The sequence below is a fragment of the Pelophylax lessonae genome, assembly GCF_965119305.1.
Source record: "Pelophylax lessonae genome assembly, chromosome: 3".
NCBI classification, from domain to species: domain Eukaryota; kingdom Metazoa; phylum Chordata; class Amphibia; order Anura; family Ranidae; genus Pelophylax; species Pelophylax lessonae.
The window spans coordinates 526,711,461-526,732,193 of NC_138770.1; the positions used below are offsets into that span (position 1 = coordinate 526,711,461).

A 20,733-nucleotide genomic window follows, 5' to 3' on the forward strand; every position below is an offset into this window, starting at 1 on the left:
GAATTGGTAAGTTTAAGATTCAGGCAGCCATCTTCTTAGCAAAAGAACCAGAAAATCTTAAAGTAATCCAAATTATTGACCGATGCATTTGGTCTGATATGGATTGTAAGGGGGACCTCTGCAGAAAAATAAAGAGTGTGTGATCCCCACAAAAACTATACCAGATCCCAATCCAAGATGCATTCCAGCAGGCCAGTAAAGATGGGGCAAACAAACACTCAACTTGAACTTAACCAGGCAACATGCTCTCAAGAATTTGATAAGAACAAGGGCCTCTTCTGCAAAACCTGGTCTGGTGGTTGTGGGGGTTTGTGGGAAGAGGGGCTTATCAGAATCTGAAGGCACTCTTTAGCAGTAAGTACTCCTAATAGTTAAAAGGTTTGCAGTCTCCACTCTAATTTATCCCAAAGGTGTTCTATCAGGTTGAGGTAAGGACTCTGTGCAGGACAGTCAAGTTTCTCCACCTCAAGCTCGTTCCTTCATATCTTTAGGGACCTGGACCTTGTGTACTGGTGCACAGTCATGTTGGAACAGGAAAAGACAATCCCCAAACTGTTCCCACAATGTGGGGAGAATTAAATTGTCCAAAATGTCTTGAAACTAAGAGGCCAAGCTCAAACCCTAAAAGACAACCCTACACCATAATACCCCCCCCCCCCACCAAATGATTTGGACGGCCTTCTCGTGCAACATCAGAGTCTGACCTCACAAACGCACTTCTGGAAGAATGGTCAAACATTCCCATAGACACACTCCTATACCTTTTGGATAGCCTTTCCAGAAGAGTTGAAGCTGTTATAGCTGCAAAGGGTGGGCCAACTGAATATTGAACCCTACAGACTAAGACTGGGATGCCATTAACGTTCATAAGCGTGTAAAGGCAGGTGTCCTGAAACTTTTGACAATATAGTGTGTGTGTGTATATATATATATATAACAGACTTATGCAGTTTTAGAAGTCCTTCCATTGAAGAAAAATAAATAAAAATGGAGTCAAACATGTTATTCAGCAAAGTAGATCCACATCAATCATGATATCTTATACTTGCTAACTTGCCAAAAGTAAAAAACCCACTGACCGCTGACACATGTCTTGTCCAGATCTCTTCGCTCTTGTCGAAGTACAGGACTGGCATATGACAGCAGTTATAAACAAAAGGGCAGGGTCTCCCACATAACATTATTGACCATTTTTGGATAATGGCATTATTGGATTCAAACCACAAAGGTTTGGTCTGACCAAACTCATCCCTTGTACTAATGTTATAAAGTGTTTGTGCAATTTAAGGAAAATGGCTTACATTTTATGTAGTAACCAGAGATTTGTTCTCTCACTGGTTTGTCTTTCAATACTAAAAGACAAAGTCTATTCATTAGTGGTTGAAAAGCTGAAAAAGTACATGTATGCATGTGCAGCAGAAGAAGGAGAGAGGGTGTGTTGAAGCAAGGCATGAACATTCAAGCTAGAAATTATGGTCCATTCTAGGTATTATTTATTTAAGTTTTTGGGCCACATAGTAGTGGCCCATTGAAGCATGCTCCTGTGCTTAATCCATCCAGTGCAGCCTGCATGTGTCAGAGAACACAAGAAATCTTCTGGCATTGGCAAATGCATATCTGTCTATGGAAATAGAGTAGATACTGCCGGGGGTGGTTTTTTAGAGATATAAAAACTAAGATGCATTTGTTGCCATCATCCCTGTGATAATTCGAAAAAGAAGTTTGGTTCCTCAGGCCAAAAAAGAGAAAGTGGGATTTTATAGGCAAGGTTAATTATTATTCATTTTATTAAGAAAGGATTACATATAAATGTAAAAAAACAACAAAACAATAACATTGGTTGCATAGATAATGCGTATTACACAATAGACAATTTGTGAACCATTTTACTTATTAAATGGTGATTCCTGGTTGTAGAACTAGGGTTCCGACGCGTTTCGGCATATATTGCCTTTGTCAAGGAAAAAACATCACCATATTCTATAAAGTGAAAAAGTGAAAAAATACAAAAAATTAGTGACTTGTTGTGAGAAATATATCAAAACAAACAAATAAACATCGTCTTTTCTTTTTGTGTACCTAGATTTCAGGAACATCTGTGCCCATGGGGAAGTGGGGGGAAGAAAGGTTTCAGGTCCTGTGCCCCCCAGGCTTGTTACTGGATCCTTGGGCCTATTGGTCTGAAGAAGGGGGAAGGTTGGTTTTATGCGGGCATGTGTTGTTTAGTGCCATGTTTAAGCTAATAAAATTGGATTTCCAATATTACCTCAAGTATACGAATAACACCTCTTAGGGATGAATAGGGTCCTGGGGTGTGTAGCAAACCCCAAGCTTCTATGTGTAACCACAAATACTCCTGGTTTCCCTGGAGAGTGGATAAAATTTCAGTATATAAGGTTGGCGTGTACAGAAATGAGGCCTGGAAGTACGGTAGGTATGAAGCAACACTTACGTTTAGAGAAAGGGATAAAAGACACTGGTGTCCTCCGATTGGTCCCAAAGGTGTAAGCATATAATCCTATGTGAAAAATAATTTTAAATGAGGGGAGGGAAAAAAGAGATTTCCGAAATAATGATGCAGTAAATAGTCAGTATGATGAGTGTGTTGGCTTACTGGAAGTTTAAAGGAGAGGTCCTTGGATTGACAGATTCCGAGATCAGTAGGAGGAACTGACCCTCTTACCGAGGATGCAGGGTCACTGAATCTCTGTCTGGCGGAAAGAATACATCATTTTAATATAATATAGGTGGTATTTGGGATTGGCCAGTAGGTGGCGCTGTGCCACAACTTGGCAACTTACTTTGTAGATGCTTGTCCTCTGCCACAGATGCATGAAACTCTGTCTGACAGGAGGAGAGAAAAATAACTAGTTTTAGTATGTAAAGAGTGTGTTAGAAATGGCCAACAGGTGGCGCTGTAGCGTGGCTTACTTGGTATCCTGAGGGAGCAGTAGGAGGCTGAAGAGTCTAGGCAGGTGCAGACCGCTGGCTTCGGACGTTCACTCCTCGCTGGTTGGAGCGGAGTGAAGTCCTGTGGATCCCCGGCCGTCTTTATATGTAAGTCGCGCATGCGCAATGAAGCGCCGGGCGACGCCGATGTTTGGTCATTAACTGCGGCCGCACGTACTGTGTGCGTGCCACAGGCTGCGCGCGCAGCCTGTCAGTGAGATGACGCGGTGGATACATATTCAGATGCCGCCGACACGGGGGTTGGAGCCGGACTATCCCAGCGTGTGCTGGGTGGATGCGAAAGCATCAGATCTTACTTTGACTCCCAAAATGTGCCCCCCCTGGAGGGAACCAGGGGGGGCTTTCCGTGCCGGGTACAAGGGGCTGGATGGGCAGTAAGGACCCGATCTTCCTCCCACAAACATGGGTCTAAGAATCACCAAAGATCTAGGGCACAATAACATTTGAACATGTATACATGTTGCTAATTGTCGTACCAAAGGAGTGGTATACATGATGAACTGCCAGTGTGGAGCCTTCTATATAGGCAAAACACGGCAAGAGTTTGGCCGTCGGGTCAACAAGCATGTCGAAACCATGTCTATGGGTAATTTCCATCTCCCTCTTGGAAGACATATGACCCAAACACATGGCAATAAAATGCCCAAAATCTCTTTTTTTGCACTAGATAGAGTCCATATCCCCTCTCGTGGGGGAGATTGGAACAAAATCCTATTACAACGAGAAATGCGGTGGATCCAACGTTTGCATGCCACCTCCTTTCCAGGATTAAATGAGAATGAGAGCTACCGGGCATTCCTGGAAGGCTTCTCATCAGGAAAAACCGACTAAAAACCTTCATTGTTCCATTTTTTTATTTTTATCATTTTTTTATTTATCATTATATTATCATTTTTTATTTTTTTATTTTTTATTTTATTTCATTTTATTTTATTCTATATTATTTTTCTATTTTTATCCTTTATTTTTGATTTATTCTTTCCCGCATTTCACACATTGCGGGGAACCATAACCGTTTCCTTTCTTTTGGGTCAAATCCATTCCCATACTGCCCCGAACCTATTTTTTCCCCCATTGCCTCTCAGTGCATGATTGCTCCTTACTATCCAGGAGGATTCTCCTTTATTTTTGCCTAAATTGCTTCGTTGACCTTACAATAAAGAATTTAATGACTTTTTAATACATGTATACATGTTCAAATGTTATTGTGCCCTAGATCTTTGGTGATTCTTAGACCCATGTTTGTGGGAGGAAGATCGGGTCCTTACTGCCCATCCAGCCCCTTGTACCCGGCACGGAAAGCCCCCCCTGGTTCCCTCCAGGGGGGGCACATTTTGGGAGTCAAAGTAAGATCTGATGCTTTCGCATCCACCCAGCACACGCTGGGATAGTCCGGCTCCAACTCCCGTGTCGGCGGCATCTGAATATGTATCCACCGCGTCATCTCACTGACAGGCTGCGCGCGCAGCCTGTGGCACGCACACAGTACGTGCGGCCGCAGTTAATGACCAAACATCGGCGTCGCCTGGCGCTTCATTGCGCATGCGCGACTTACATATAAAGACGGCCGGGGATCCACAGGACTTCACTCCGCTCCAACCAGCGAGGAGTGAACGTCCGAAGCCAGCGGTCTGCATCTGCCTAGACTCTTCAGCCTCCTACTGCTCCCTCAGGATACCAAGTAAGCCACGCTACAGCGCCACCTGTTGGCCATTTCTAACACACTCTTTACATACTAAAACTAGTTATTTTTCTCTCCTCCTGTCAGACAGAGTTTCATGCATCTGTGGCAGAGGACAAGCATCTACAAAGTAAGTTGCCAAGTTGTGGCACAGCGCCACCTACTGGCCAATCCCAAATACCACCTATATTATATTAAAATGATGTATTCTTTCCGCCAGACAGAGATTCAGTGACCCTGCATCCTCGGTAAGAGGGTCAGTTCCTCCTACTGATCTCGGAATCTGTCAATCCAAGGACCTCTCCTTTAAACTTCCAGTAAGCCAACACACTCATCATACTGACTATTTACTGCATCATTATTTCGGAAATCTCTTTTTTCCCTCCCCTCATTTAAAATTATTTTTCACATAGGATTATATGCTTACACCTTTGGGACCAATCGGAGGACACCAGTGTCTTTTATCCCTTTCTCTAAACGTAAGTGTTGCTTCATACCTACCGTACTTCCAGGCCTCATTTCTGTACACGCCAACCTTATATACTGAAATTTTATCCACTCTCCAGGGAAACCAGGAGTATTTGTGGTTACACATAGAAGCTTGGGGTTTGCTACACACCCCAGGACCCTATTCATCCCTAAGAGGTGTTATTCGTATACTTGAGGTAATATTGGAAATCCAATTTTATTAGCTTAAACATGGCACTAAACAACACATGCCCGCATAAAACCAACCTTCCCCCTTCTTCAGACCAATAGGCCCAAGGATCCAGTAACAAGCCTGGGGGGCACAGGACCTGAAACCTTTCTTCCCCCCACTTCCCCATGGGCACAGATGTTCCTGAAATCTAGGTACACAAAAAGAAAAGACGATGTTTATTTGTTTGTTTTGATATATTTCTCACAACAAGTCACTAATTTTTTGTATTTTTTCACTTTTTCACTTTATAGAATATGGTGATGTTTTTTCCTTGACAAAGGCAATATATGCCGAAACGCGTCGGAACCCTAGTTCTACAACCAGGAATCACCATTTAATAAGTAAAATGGTTCACAAATTGTCTATTGTGTAATACGCATTATCTATGCAACCAATGTTATTGTTTTGTTGTTTTTTTACATTTATATGTAATCCTTTCTTAATAAAATGAATAATAATTAACCTTGCCTATAAAATCCCACTTTCTCTTTTTTGGCCTGAGGAACCAAACTTCTTTTTCGAATTAGAGTAGATACTGTAACTTATCCTTAACAGCACTGGTATTATAATTTGTAACAAATTCATGCAACACCCTTCAGGAGCATTCTTTTAAAGTGATTGTAAAGTCTTGTTTTTTTTTTTAATAACAAACATGTTATACTTACCTCCTCTGTGCAGTGGTTTTGCACAGGGCAGCCCAGATCCTCCTGTTCTAGGGTCCCACTTCACTGCCCATGGTCCCTCTCTCCTGTTGAGTGCCCCACAGCAAGCAGCTTGCTATGGGAGCATTTAAGCTGGGCTACAGCTCTGTGTATCCATTCAGACATGATGCTGCTGTTCGGTTCCGCCCCTATCTTCCCTGATTGGTTGACTTTGATTGACAGCAGCGGAAGCCAATGGTGTCTCTGCTGTGTCTCAGCCAATTAGGAGTGATGACCGAGGGACTCGTGAACATCGTTGGATAGAGATGGGGCTCAGGTAAGTATTAGGGGGTGCTGAGGCGGCTTCTACACACAGAAGGCTTTTTATCCTAATGCATAGAATGAATTAAGATAAAAAACTACTGATTTTACAACTCCTTTAGCTCTGCAATTTAAAGCCATTTACCTCAGAAATAAAAAGTAAGGCAAGGAAATATACCTGGAAAATTGCCTGGAAAAAAACACCTGGAGGATGAATCCCTTTCTAAAAGCATGATCTCATTGTCAGATTTTCTATGTAGTCATTCATCATGCAAAAACCGGCCAGGAACAAAAACTCTCAAAAACTTAAAATTTACTGACTAAACCTGATCATAAATAGAATAAATTTCAATCCATCTATGGCCATTCCAGTTCTACCAATTGACTTCCGTTGAATGGGAATGCTCCGTTGAATGGGAACACTCAAATGTTTATTGAGTGGCTGCAGTGGATGATCAGTGTATTCTGATAAGCGAAGAGTCCTGCTATCAGAATACAATAACACAATGGTGAAGATTCCTCCATCCACCTCTCCTGTGTGTGCAGGGCTACCCCTGTAGGACTCATTGAAGTTAACTAGATTTTCCCCAATAGTGTAGAGCAGGAGTTCCCAAACTGTGGGTCGGGACCCACTGGTGGGTCGCAAACTGCGTTTGAGTGGGTCGCGCTGAGCCAGAAATCACTGAGAGCAGGCCTGCTCTCAGTGAATTGTGCTGTGCGAGCCCACGCAAATTACAGAGAGCCAGAGTAGTCAAATTGCGATGGATTCAGGACCCCGCCCATGCAGTTTACGGAGGCTGGTCTGCATTTCCCACGAGGAGGATACTTGCATCAGTGAGTACTTATGTGGGCTGTTATGTAGGATATGTTCATGGGGTGCAGAGCCAGCTCCTCAGTTCCGCTGATGGCAGCGATGGTGGCTAGACTGGCGGCGGGATTCTCTCAGCTATAGCGGGCAGAGACGGCAGCCTCGGTGTCATAGGAGGACCAGGTGGCTCGGCAGTGTCAGGAGTTCATGGCAGCTTCTGTGATCCCAGTAGAGGATCTGAAGGAGAAGAGCCAGGACACCACGACCAGCATAGAGCTCCTCATCATGGAGACTCTGTGTGAGGTGTGATGGGCCCTGGAGAGGGCAAACAGTTGCTTCACCTTCACTGTGGACCACTGGGAGAGGAAGCAGGGTGAGTGCCATATAGCCTGCTGATCGCTGTCCTGGGTGATTGATTTCTGTCCTCTGCCTGCCTTATACTGTCTATGAGGGTGCTGATTACTTAAAACTCCGCTTATATGCCACACGTGCCACAGATTTCTGACCCTTCACTTAGAACATCTGGCAAGTGTATTCAATCATAAATTGAAAAGTAGTAAATTGATATTTTTAATTTATCATGCCTCTCCCTTTAAAATATGCATTATTATTATCTGCTTTTATATAGCACCAACAAATTCTGTAGCACTTTACAATATTCAATTACAAGCAAGTGGGTCCCGAAAAATAACTGTAATCAGAAGTGGGCCTCGGTAAAGTTTTTGTGGTGCTGCAAAGTCAACGGAATCAATCATAGACTCTTATACACAGATCTCAAGGTCCCAGCTGCCTCCTTCTAGCTTTCTCTGTACAAGATCCAGGGAGTGACACTCTCCTTCCAGACCCAATCCCCTGGTAGAAAAACCCTGCATCTAGTTTCAGATTAGTCCAAGGTCCCAGCCCTGCCACAGCTGAGACCTAGAAAAAGAGCAACTCAGTCCAAAAGGTGCTTCAGGAGGGCAAGCAACTCCCCAAAGTTCTCAGGAACCTTCCCTGACGGTGACAAGAACAATCTCCTCAAGGCCCCAGGCCAGGGGTGGACTGACAACTCATGGGGCAATCAGAGATCATGGGGCCCCCTGTGTCCACACTCAAGCCACACAAAGCCCCACCTACAAATTGCAGCTCAGCCACATAGAGTGGGCATTTAAATATCTACCACAGCATAGCCTGCATGGAAGTTCCTGGCTTCTTTCTGTAGTGTGTAGCCTCTCATGGGGCCCCCTACTGACCCTGGGCCCTCGGGCAGTGCCCTAATCCCCGAATGGTCAGTCTGCCCCTGCCCCAGGCTATTTATTACCTCCCAGACCACCTTCTGGACACACCTCCCCAGGGATTGGCCAGAGCTTGGTAAATATTTAGGCCAGCTGATTGAATTTCTCAGTCTGTGAAATCATAATCAGACCAGGGCAAATGATTACTGCTCCCCTGATTACAGAAGGAGCCAAGAACCAGATTTACCTAGCATCCTACACTAGGAGGGTGCCACAAATGGACGGAGGAAGCAGTTTACTTTTTTTGATTAGCCTTTTGGCTGATTGAAAAAAAAACAAAAACAAAAAAAAAAAATAATCTTTGGCCAGCCTAAAAATAAAAAAAAAACGATACCTTGTGTCACAGTAAGAATACTGTAGCATACTTTTTTTTAGGGGTCAGTCACATACTTCTGGACTAGTAATAATATGTATAACTACAGTAGCTGGACCATCAATGGCTTAGCCAGATTAAACAAAGTGCCATTACTATATGGTTTGCAAACTGTAGCACAGTCAGCTGATGTTGACATTGTTCTACTTTAGGTTGAATTTCTTGGTTTCAAATATTTTTTTTTTTTTTAAAGAAACCGTGCCTTCCTTAAAATATATAAATGCTGATTTTGTTGAGAGTGAAGATCTCACTGATGTCAACTGCATAGTGTTTGAGAACATTTTCACTGTTTGCTATATCATTTTGTATGACCATAACTTTACATCTGCTGCACATGCAAACCTTTTGGCAGTATATAAATTCTGTCTTACTCTTACACTGATTTTTTTCAAACTAGAGACTTTTTCAAAATAGAAAATTGTAAATGTCCTACTTTTCTGAATACTGAGAGGGATGTCAGCTAAATATTAGTTTATAATGACATCCTTATTACATGTACTCTTCCTCCTTCAATCTCTCACAAGAGAGAGTTGGCTAAAGTCTACATAACTTATATAAAAATCTTGAAACCTGTTTAATAAAAAGATTTCAGCTCTCCACTACTGGTCATCATCATTATACTTAGCAACATTTGTTTGACCAAGTACTGTGTATGTAATTTTCCTGTCATCTCTTTGTTTGCTGTTGTTCACTGAGCACAACGTGTAGAAATCATATGGGATAATTTGTCTGATTATAACTGAACAATTGTGTTATAACTTTTGCATAACTAATAGTAATATAATATTAGTAGCGCCATTCTTGTTTCATGTGCTCTTTCTCCTTTAATTTCACTAGAGAGACATGGCTAAAATCTATTGAAACTGATCTCAACATCTTGACAATTGCTTAATACATTCATTTCTGTTCTGCATCATTCGTCATGGTCCTCATCTACTTATTGACACTTGACTGACAAATTACTGTGTATGAAATTTTAACATCATCTGTTTCTTTACTATTATATATATCTTGGATATTGTTCACTGAGCACAAAAAAGTATTGTTATGAATATAATACAAATTAAAATTATTTTGTGTTAAGTCGGGGGTTTCAGAAATAGTGGCCGTGTTTTTGAATGTAGACTGTAGTTTTGACATGTTATCATGTTTGCAAGGTGGGTTCCCAAACCTAACTTTCTGCAGAGGGCCCCAGAATCGCAATCCACTCCTTTTTGTTAGTATACTAATTTCTTACATGCATAGAAGTAGAGGCAATACTAGATTTCAAGCTACAACAGTATACACTATATATATATATATATATATATATATATATATATATATATATATATATATATATAGTATACAAAAGTATAGCCTGTTGGTGATTATTACACAATTGTTTGAAATGCAGAAATAAAGGAAAATGGAGAATAATGGAAAATACATCTGCAAAGACCAGCTTGAAAGTCAATCTCTTCTTCCATATAAAGAAAAAAATATATATATCTATATCTATATCTATATATATATACAGTGGGTACGGAAAGTATTCAGACCCCCTTAAATTTTTCACTCTTTGTTATATTGCAGCCATTTGCTAAAATCATTTAAGTTAATTTTTCTTCCTCATGAATGTACACATATGACCCCATACTGACAGAAAAACACAGAATTGTTGACATTGTTGCAGATTTATTAAAAAAGAAAAACTGAAATATCACATGGTCCTAAGTATTCAGACCCTTTGCTGTGACACTCATATATTTAACTCAGGTGCTTTCAATTTCTTCTGATCATCCTTGAGATGGTTCTACACCTTCATTTGAGTCCAGCTGTGTTTGATTATACTGATTGGACTTGATTAGGAAAGCCACACACCTGTCTATATAAGACCTTCCAGATCACAATGCTTGTCAGAGCAAATGAGATTTATGAGGTCAAAGGAACTGCCTGAAGAGCTCAGAGACAGAATTGTGGCAAGGCACAGATCTGGCCAAGGTTACAAAAAGATTTCTGCTGCACTTAAGGTTCCTAAGAGCACAGTGACCTCCATAATCCTCAAATGGAAGACGTTTGGGACGACCAGAACCCTTCCTAGAGCTGGCCGTCTGGCCAAACTGAGCTATCGGGGGAGAAGAGCCTTGGTAAGAGAGGTAAAGAAGAACCCAAATATCACTGTGGTTGAGCTCAAGAGATGCAGTCAGGAGATGAGAGAAAGTTGTAGAAAGTCAACCATCACTGCAGCCCTCCACCAGTCGGGGCTTTATGGCAGAGTGGCCCGACGGAAGCCTCTCCTCAGTGTAAGACACATGAAAGCCCGCATGGAGTTTGCTAAAAAACACCTGAAGGACTCCAAGATGGTGAGAAATAAGATTCTCTGGTCTGATGAGACCAAAATAGAACTTTTTGGCCTTAATTCTAAGCGGTATGTGTGGAGAAAACCAGGCACTGCTCATCACCTGTCCAATACAGTCCCAACAGTGAAGCATGGTGGTGGCAGCATCATGCTGTGGGGGTGTTTTTCAGCTGCAGGGGCAGGACGACTGGTTGCAATTGAGGGAAAGATGAATGCGGCCAAGTACAGGGATATCCTGGACAAAAACCTTCTCCAGAGTGCTCTGGACCTCAGACTGGGCCGAAGGTTTACCTTCCAACAAGACAATGACCCTAAGCACACAGCTAAAATAACGAAGGAGTGGCTTCACAACAACTCCGTGACTGTTCTTGAATGGCCCAGCCAGAGCCCTGACTTAAACCCAATAGAGCATCTCTGGAGAGACCTAAAAATGGCTGTCCACCAACGTTTACCATCCAACCTGACAGAACTGGAGAGGATCTGCAAGGAGGAATGGCAGAGGATCCCCAAATCCAGGTGTGAAAGACTTGTTGCATCTTTCCCAAAAAGACTCCTGGCTGTATTAGATCAAAAGGGGGCTTCTACTAAATACGGAGCAAAGGGTCTGAATACTTAGGACCATGTGATATTTCAGTTTTTCTTTTTTAATAAATCTGCAACAATGTCAACAATTCTGTGTTTTTCTGTCAGTATGGGGTGCTATGTGTACATTCATGAGGAAGAAGAATGAACTTAAATGATTTTAGCAAATGGCTGCAATATAACAAAGAGTGAAAAATTTAAGGGGGTCTGAATACTTTCCGTACCCACTGTATATATATATATAAAATATATATTAGAATAGTCCCACTATTATGAAGTACTCAGAAATCTGGACTGTGGTAATATATGGAAAGGTCAAAGGTTTTCAGTTTTCCTAAAAATGCCTTTACAAAACATTCTTTTGAAGCTCCAGAAAAACAATAATGATGCCATAAGTAACAATTTCTGATACTTTAAAGTGTCTCAGTATGTCTCATTGAGGAATGAACCTTTAACAAGAGAAATGGTAGTGCAAATTCTATACAGTATTACAAGAAATCATAGCCTATTTCTGAAAACCAAAACCTGGAAGAAAGTTATTGGTTAGAAAGCCACATATACTGTATTTTCTGGCGTATAAGACTACTTTTGAACCTCAAAGAAATCCCCCAAAAATGGGGGGTCGTCTTATACGCCGAGTATAATATCTCCAAGGTAACCTAAGTATAAGTATTACCGGTAGATGAAAATTAGGGGGGTCGTCTTATACGCCCAGTCGTCTTATACGCCGGAAAATACGGTATATGCAGGTAGATGACAATGCAGAAAAACTAAAGTACATTCAATTCTTTTTGCAATACATTTTTGATAATCTATTAATAATTCTAAATGTAAAATAACCTTTTTATCTTATATTAAATTCTAGGTATACCAAAATGAAGACGGCCACCAATATCTACATTTTCAATCTTGCCCTAGCAGATGCCCTTGCAACAAGTACCCTGCCATTTCAAAGTGTGAACTATCTTATGGGTACATGGCCTTTTGGAAATATTGTGTGTAAAATTGTTATATCGATAGACTACTATAATATGTTCACAAGTATTTTTACCCTAACTACAATGAGTGTTGACCGATACATAGCAGTCTGCCATCCAGTGAAAGCTCTAGATTTTAGAACACCACGAAATGCCAAAATTGTCAACGTCTGTAATTGGATTCTGTCATCAGCAATTGGTTTACCTGTAATGTTTATGGCAACAACAAAACATGACAGAGGTGAGTACAAACTGTGTTTTGTGACATGTTTAGCCAATTACAACTTGATTTTTTTTTTAAATATTAATCTTTTATTTACTGTCAGGGCCAGCAGGATTACTGCCTCAGATTGGTGGCGTGAGATAATACTAGTGTTGGGGCTAGGAATAGCAGTGCCTGTTTTCTCCATCTGATGGTGGGGATGAATACAAGGTCCTTAAGAATGCCTAACTGGTGGGAACAGTAAACATAGTTACCATTGGGTTACCAAACGAAACTGAATAGGCCAGATAATAAGCACAGATTAACATACAGATTATCCAAACATACCAAAAAGTGATGTTTAAAACAGGAGGTGAACCCAGATAAATAAACAAGAAAACAGAAGAAACTGCAATATGTGTCCAAAGAGTTACAAGACAATCCGACAGCTAAAACTGGACCTAAAATAGTACAGGAGTGGCAAACCACCACAAATGCAGAGTTGTCACAGACTGGGACAAGCCATAAAACGTTAACAATTCTATTTAGGATGATGGATATGGTGGACTAATATAGACCTAGATTAAATACAAAAAAATGAAAATGTCTAAGGTGGAATAGGGTTGAGGCAATTAACTTACAGCCAGCCCATGGAAAGCACAAGCACATATTTAGATAAAAATATTAACACAATAAAATCACAAGTCTTCTTAAAAAAAAAAAATATGGTATATCTACAATTAAAAAATGAATATACACAAAATGTTGTTTTTAATTTTAGATAAGTGAAGGGTTAGATCCTTTATCAGGCTGTTTGGCGTTTGTTGTGCTTATTGGGATTCCTTCCTTAGTTACTGATGTCACTTGAGACAGGAGATAAAATATCTCCAGTTTGGACACTGGAGCAGCTAAAAACTAAAAGAGGTTCTAACCTGTCCCCAGTTTATCCACACCAACCTTAACACTGTATCACTAAGCAGGACTATATAGCCATGAGCTATATTTAAAATTCCTTCTTCCTGTGTTTATTTCAGCCATGTGAAATGCACTCTGGGTTTCGAAAGTAAAGAAAAGTATAAGTGCTGGCAATGTGTATTGAAATAGCCATATGGCTAAAAGTTTATAGACACCAGGCTATCACACATATTAGCTTGCTAGACTTGGAGTGTTTTGTTAGATATGAAGTTGTGTTGTCCGACCCTTTTGCAGATACAGTATGCAGATAACAGAACAAAGTCTTCTGCAAGGTCTGTCTAGAAGATTTTCTGTTAATCTGGCTGCATTCAGTTCGCATTTATGAGGTCAGGCAATGATGTTGGTTTAGAAGAATGAAAATCAGCATCCCAATGCATCTCAAAGATCTTAATTAGGGTAGGGTTGCAGTCAAGGATTATGCTCCTTCATGAAAAAGGTAATTCAACCTTCAAATATCTTATGAACCGTGTTTTGTGCACAAAGACAGAGTCATATTGGCACAGAAAAGGACCTTTCTGAAACTGTTGTCACAAGGTTGAATATACAGTACCTGAACTTGTTTGGATAGTTGTCCCCATTCTTTTGTCCATGTAGTATATTACTTAACTAAACTATTGTACATAGTATTTTTTTCAGAGTTTCAGATGTATGATATACAGTAATTATGTTTTTTTTGTAAACTAAAAGAGAAAATAGTTAAGCTAGATCAGAATTATGGAAGGAATGAGAACAAAACATAAAACTGAATCGCTAACAAAGTATACACTTTTCCTAGTTTTCATAAACCAGTGTGTGGAATTTGGAAGTATAATAATATATAATATAATAACATGATTGTGAAAGTTTTTTGGACATTGCTATGAACGAGGTACAGTATATGGTAAATGTAGTAAATGACTGAATGAGACACAGCAAACAGTTATCTGATGGCAAATAGGCAGCATATTATGGTATGCCATCAATTACAGTGCACTAAGATTCATTTCAGTGCCCTCAATGTGCAATTTTACAGACACAAGTGGAGCTGTAACAGAAAATGAAATGAAATTTTGCAGAACATGCTGCCCAGCTAATTTCATAGATCATTCCTCTGGACGTGAATAACATATTTCAGACATAATCTAGTTATTTCAAGAACATAATATAATAGGACAATTTGCATAGCTATAGCACATTCAGAACAGTCAATTTAGCTCAAGAAGGCATCCAGACTCATATTTGTGTTGTTAAATATGTACGTCTATAGCATGAAAATGCAAACTCTGAAAAATCATATTTAAAATATAAATTGCAGTTTTAACATACAGTTGCAGTTTATTTTTCGGTTGATTTTTTTTAAAATTTGATTTATAACAGTGGTATTCATGTTCACTAACGAAAACATTTATTGTGACTAAAATTACCAAAAAGAAAATGCATACTCTACTCCTACTAATTTATTTATAAAAAAAAAATTGTTACTGTTCTTTGGTATTGACAAAGTACTTTAGGAATCTACATTGTTTTTACTGCATTGGTGCTTATTTTATTTTATTAATAGGAACATCTTATTGGAAACCTACACTCAGGAAAGAAATTAGGAAAAAACATTTCTCTGTAAAAGCAAGCACCTTTATTTTCACTGTGTCTACACAAAATCCTCATCTGTAAATACTGGCTAAATTAAAGTTAGAGCATAGGTACAGTCAACTAGCAACCCACAATGAAAAGTTTAGTGCAGTACCAGTCATTTAACAGACCTGGATATTGCCATTTGGGAATTAGGGGGTGACTGTGCTCTATCCTTTAGAAAGTGATATTTGCATTAGCACTTTGGGGGACTCCAGGGAAGCTCTCCAGGGATAAACATAAAGGTATGTCATTGCAAAGTGACCCTGTATCAGTGGTTCCTGCTGCTGACCTCCACGTCACTACAGGACACAGTAGATACCTGGATAGTCAAAAATGTGATGAGCAATAAGAAAACCAAGGCATGTGTAGGGATATTCATATTTGTTCATTACTAGAAATTAGACGTGGTGCTTTGATGAGATGGTATGGTTTGAAGAAGCATGCAAGCAAACTTCAGCGTGAAAATATAAACAATCCAAATTTGCTATAGACTATAAAAAAATGTTTGCTTTAGATATACTTTAGTATATTGAACAGCCAGGAGATAATGTTTGCAGATCAAGGTGAAGTAAGGCTGTGGCTTTTCAGAGACCACAGTCCATGAGTCAATATTCATCCCTGCATGTCATTGTTTTAGCCTTCTTTTAATGTTCATGGCAGCTCTAGAAACTTCATGATAGTCTGTGATGATGAAGATAAGATCAAGATACAGATCAAAAAAAATGAAAAGAGAAATATGTTTTATTTTTTTGTTTTTTTTTAAGATTCATACTTTCAACTCTTGGATGCAGTGTCCCCAGGCACCCGTAACACTGAGAACCGAGCAATCGAACAACGCCGAATGCTCGGTTTTCACAGCTCCCTTAACAGAGAGCTAGTAACTATCAGTCAGCAGCTCTCTGCTCAGCCCTCCCCTGCACTCACTGGAGCTCTGGGCTGTGGAGGGGGCGGGAGTGGCCAGCTCAGGCTCTCAGCAGCTTGCTGAAAGGCTAAGCCAGGTGCTGATACAAGCATGTGGACAGATCCTGACTCTATTGTTGCCACCTTGCCCAAGCCTGGACCGGTCCTTTGATGTCAGTCTACAGAGGGCTTTACCCACTGTCTGCTGAAAACGGGTCACAGGAGTGCAGAACAAACTCCTATGATCCACAGGAGAAGTACAGCAAAAGGAGCTTTGCCTGTACTTTATCTTTTAAGGAAGCAGCTACATCTAAAGCAACAAGTCTCTCATTGATCTATTTCCAATTTTCTTTCTGCAGTGTGTGAACAGTTGTGTCTTTCATACCTAATGCCTTGAACCTAACATCACAGTGCTGCTGCAGCAGCAGGCAAACATAAGGGGCTCAATTCACAAAGCTTTAGCACAATGATACTGTCATTTTTAAATTCATTCATGTCATTGGACTGTACATTTTTTTAAAGAAGTATCCTTGTCCTGGTGTGTTAGTTGAGTAAATTGAGCTTAAAGTGTATAACAAAAGTTGACCTTTGAAGGAGATAAATCTAAGAAGCACTGGGACTCTAATACTTATTGATACAGAGTAGTTAGGGAAGGACAACATTTATCCAAAAAGATTACTGGCTCTGGTTAGGCAGATTACATGCAACCTCCAATGGGCACCACAGGAACATCTCTTAAACCAAAAATAGATTAAGCTTAAAGAACAAGCACCAAACAAAATTTGTAAAGGAGTCCAACATTGGAGTTACATGCCAACATAGCGAATGTCTGATATGGGGTCTTAACAGTATGTCTGCTCCTTTTTCCTCCCTATCAGCAACCATCAGTATCTAAAAGCATGGGAGGATCAGGTTCAGTATATGGCCCTTGAAAAGTTCTATCAGTTTATCACAGGTTAACTTGAGAGGGTGTCCACTCTATGGGAGATGCACAAGGCGTTCATTAGGGGCCACTGCATTTCTGCAGCAGCACACTTCAAATGTGTTGACAATGCAAAAAAACACCCCCTTACAACAACTGAAAGTAGTCGACCATCTATTGCTGCCTTTCCTAATAGTTGAACACTTTAGCAAAGTCATTCTTGTAAAAGCCAGATAAAAGCCATTGATATGAAGGGTGTTCCTTTGGTCTATACAAAAGTTCTATAGGTACTCCAATAAACCCCACAGAATGCTGGCTAATAAACTAAGAATTATTTCCATCCCTTAGTTTATTTTCAGACTGAAAGTACTCTCCACCTATAGCCCACAAGCCATAGCTAAAACATTCAAGGCCTATCATACTAAAATATATATAGTAACTTTCTTTCTCCTTCACAACACCCCCATTTCACCCTGACAAATTTACTAACTTCATGGCTAATATTCAGTTATCCAAACTATCCACCTCAGAATTACTCTCCTTGAATGCGGACATTATAGTGGCAGAACTGACTGTTAAAAATCTTCCACTTCATAAATCTCCTTGCCCAAATGGACTACTTTATTTCTGTTATAAACATTTCCTGCTGATTGTATTTATGCAGCTGCTTAAACTGTACAGTTTCCTGCTCACATGTAAGACTCCCCACTTCAATTTCTGCATTTGTTTATAACAGTTATCCCTAAGCCTAAGATTACTATAGGCCAATAGGGTTACTTAACTAAGACTACAAAATCTTTACTAAGATTTAAGCTAACAGATTGTCACTATTACTTCCCCGACTTATTAGTAATGAACACAAAAAGGTCTGCGTTTACTAGAGAAGAGGAAGAATTTATTCGGCAGACTATTGACTTTATCAATGCTGTTAATAAAACCAACTCTCCTACTTTGCTTCTGGGCTTACATGATCAAAAAGCCTTTGACAGACTTGGATAGCTATATATATTTTCTACCTTACAGCATATGGGTTTCAAAGATCCATTTTTTATGTCTATTAAGACACTATATTCCAACTACACATTACAAGCAATATCCACTAGTTTTCCCATGCTTAATGGCACAAATTAGAATGTCTACTTTCTCTTTGCTCCGTGCTTCTGTTAACCACTTCAGCTCCAGAAGGTTTTACCCCCTTAATGACCTGGCCATTTTTTGTGATATGGCAGCACTGCGTTATTTTAACTAACAATTGTGTGGTCGTGTCACGCTGTATCCAAATACAGTTGTTGCCCTTTTTTCCCCACAAATAAAGCTTTCTTTTGGTGGTATTTGATCACCTCTGTGGTTTTTAGAAAAAAAATTGAAAAAAAAACACAATATTTTTTACTTTTTGCTATAAAACATTCCCAATAAAAAAAATTTAAAAATCTAATTTTTTTTTATCAGTTTAGGCCAATTTGTATTCTACTACATATTTTTTGTAAAAAAAAAATCCCAAATATGAATTGGTTTGCGCAAAAGTTATCGCATTTACAAACTGATTTTTGGTCTTTTTATTTATTTTTTGTTTTTATTAGTAATGGTGATAAACAGCTATTTTTAGTGGGACTGGGACATTGCGGCGGACAGATAACCTGCTAACTGCCATTTTTGAAACTTTTTTTTAGATCAATGACATTAATCAGTAATCAGTGCTAAATAATATGCACTGTTACTGTATAAATGACACTGGCAGGGAAGGGGTTATTTACTGGGGGTGATCAAGGGGTTAAATGTATGCCTAAAGTGCTTGCTAATTGTGGGGGGGGCTCTGTGACAGGCACACAGAGATCAGTGTTTCAGCTTAGCTGAAACACACAATCTCTGTGTGCCTGTCTGACAGAGGAGCCACCTGCTTTGTTTACATAGGCAGGCGGCTCTTCTGTCAGTTTCTGTGAAGATTGCAGGAGGCCGGCGGCGATCGTGCCCACTCCTCCCGCGATCTGGCGACCGCTGTGTATGATCACAGCGGGAGCGTGTGCACATGATCACGCAGATCTACGTGATTATACGCAGCCGAGCAGCCCTGCCACGGTAAATCTATGTGGGCCGTCGGCAAGTGGTTAATGAATATTACCATACATGGGATTGCAAGGAGTATAAACTCTCCTTATTCATTGCTGACATTTTTGAAACATCTAATGCACACAGCTAAATATTCAAGGGGTAAAAAGGCACCTTCATCCAATTGAAATGTAAATAAATTTCATGGATATTCCGCAGGGCAGATATGAGAGGGCCAGTGAGTTGGGGGTGAGAGACGCAATATCACCATCCCAGCCGCTGGATTATCACAGGTGCACCACCCGAATTCCAAGAAAATGGGAAAGGAGAGGGGCATGGGATTTTAATGGTGCCATAGACATTAAAGTTACAAAAACCCATATAATGAATGGTTAAAAAAGGACATCAATATTACAGATATAATGGTGGATCAAGGACTGGTACGCGGTAATCCAAGGGTTAGTATTAAAACCAAAGTTCCCTGTTAATGGGTGGCAGGGTGGTCCATGTCCATCCACAAACTTAACATTTTTCGTGGCAATAAAAAAAAGCGATGCATACTAGCTCATTATGTGTTTGTCTTTTAGGTTGTAAAAAAAAAAAAAAAGAAAAAGTTAAACGAGTTTACAACCTCTTTAAGGGGGAAAATCTTGCAGACCAGAAGTGGTTAAAAAAGAAACATCATACAATGTGCCATACAAAACAAAATGTAAAAGGTAGAGTTGCTACAGAGCTTGAGTTCAACTGGTCCATTAGGTTCTTATAGGCATATTCAAAGTCCCATTTCTTTTTTGCTTGTTTTTTTTTCTATATCTCGTATTTAATTCCCTTACGCTGGATACACACTATACAATTTTTGCTGTTCAATATCCTTTAGATTTATCTTCAACTACGTGGTGCAATGGCTTGCCTGATTGCCTACAATTTAAAAGTGTTTCAGTTTCACCTCATATTATATGGTTTTGGTAAATCTAAAGGGAGGCTTTACAAGAAAATGGTATAAAACTTGTATAGTGTGTAGCCATTTGCAAACACTGCTGAGCACTGATGAAGGGGGAGAATGCTTAGCCACCAAAATGTGTTGGTTGTCTTGTGAATCACTAAAGATGTTTTGGACTCATTTATGTATATGGTTTGGCACACCTTATTTTGGTTTAAGCCCTGGGTAAAGTTGATCTTTATTATATTTCCTAGCTCTAGTAAAGTTTTCACCATTGGGCAAACCTCAATCAGTGACTACATCTCCTGCCTGCTTCTTTAGAACTTTGTCTACTACTTAACAGTAGGGATGATCGAACGGTTCGGGTCGACCATCGGTTCGGCCCGAACATTGGGTGTTCGAGGTTCGGCCGAATTTAGAACTTTTTGCCCAAAAAGTTTGGAATTCGGCAACCAGAACTGATCAAAAT

General features: G+C 40.0%; 1 protein-coding gene across 1 annotated transcript in view; it reads left to right on the forward strand.

Annotated features, from left to right (window-relative positions):
• OPRM1 (opioid receptor mu 1) overlaps positions 1 to 20,733 on the forward strand; it is a 180,890-nt gene that overhangs the window by 149,192 nt on the left and 10,965 nt on the right. Inside the window, exon 2 of the mRNA XM_082250013.1 lies at positions 12,557 to 12,909. Coding sequence (XP_082106139.1) covers positions 12,557 to 12,909 — 353 coding nt within the window. The remainder of the gene's footprint in view (positions 1 to 12,556; positions 12,910 to 20,733) is intronic.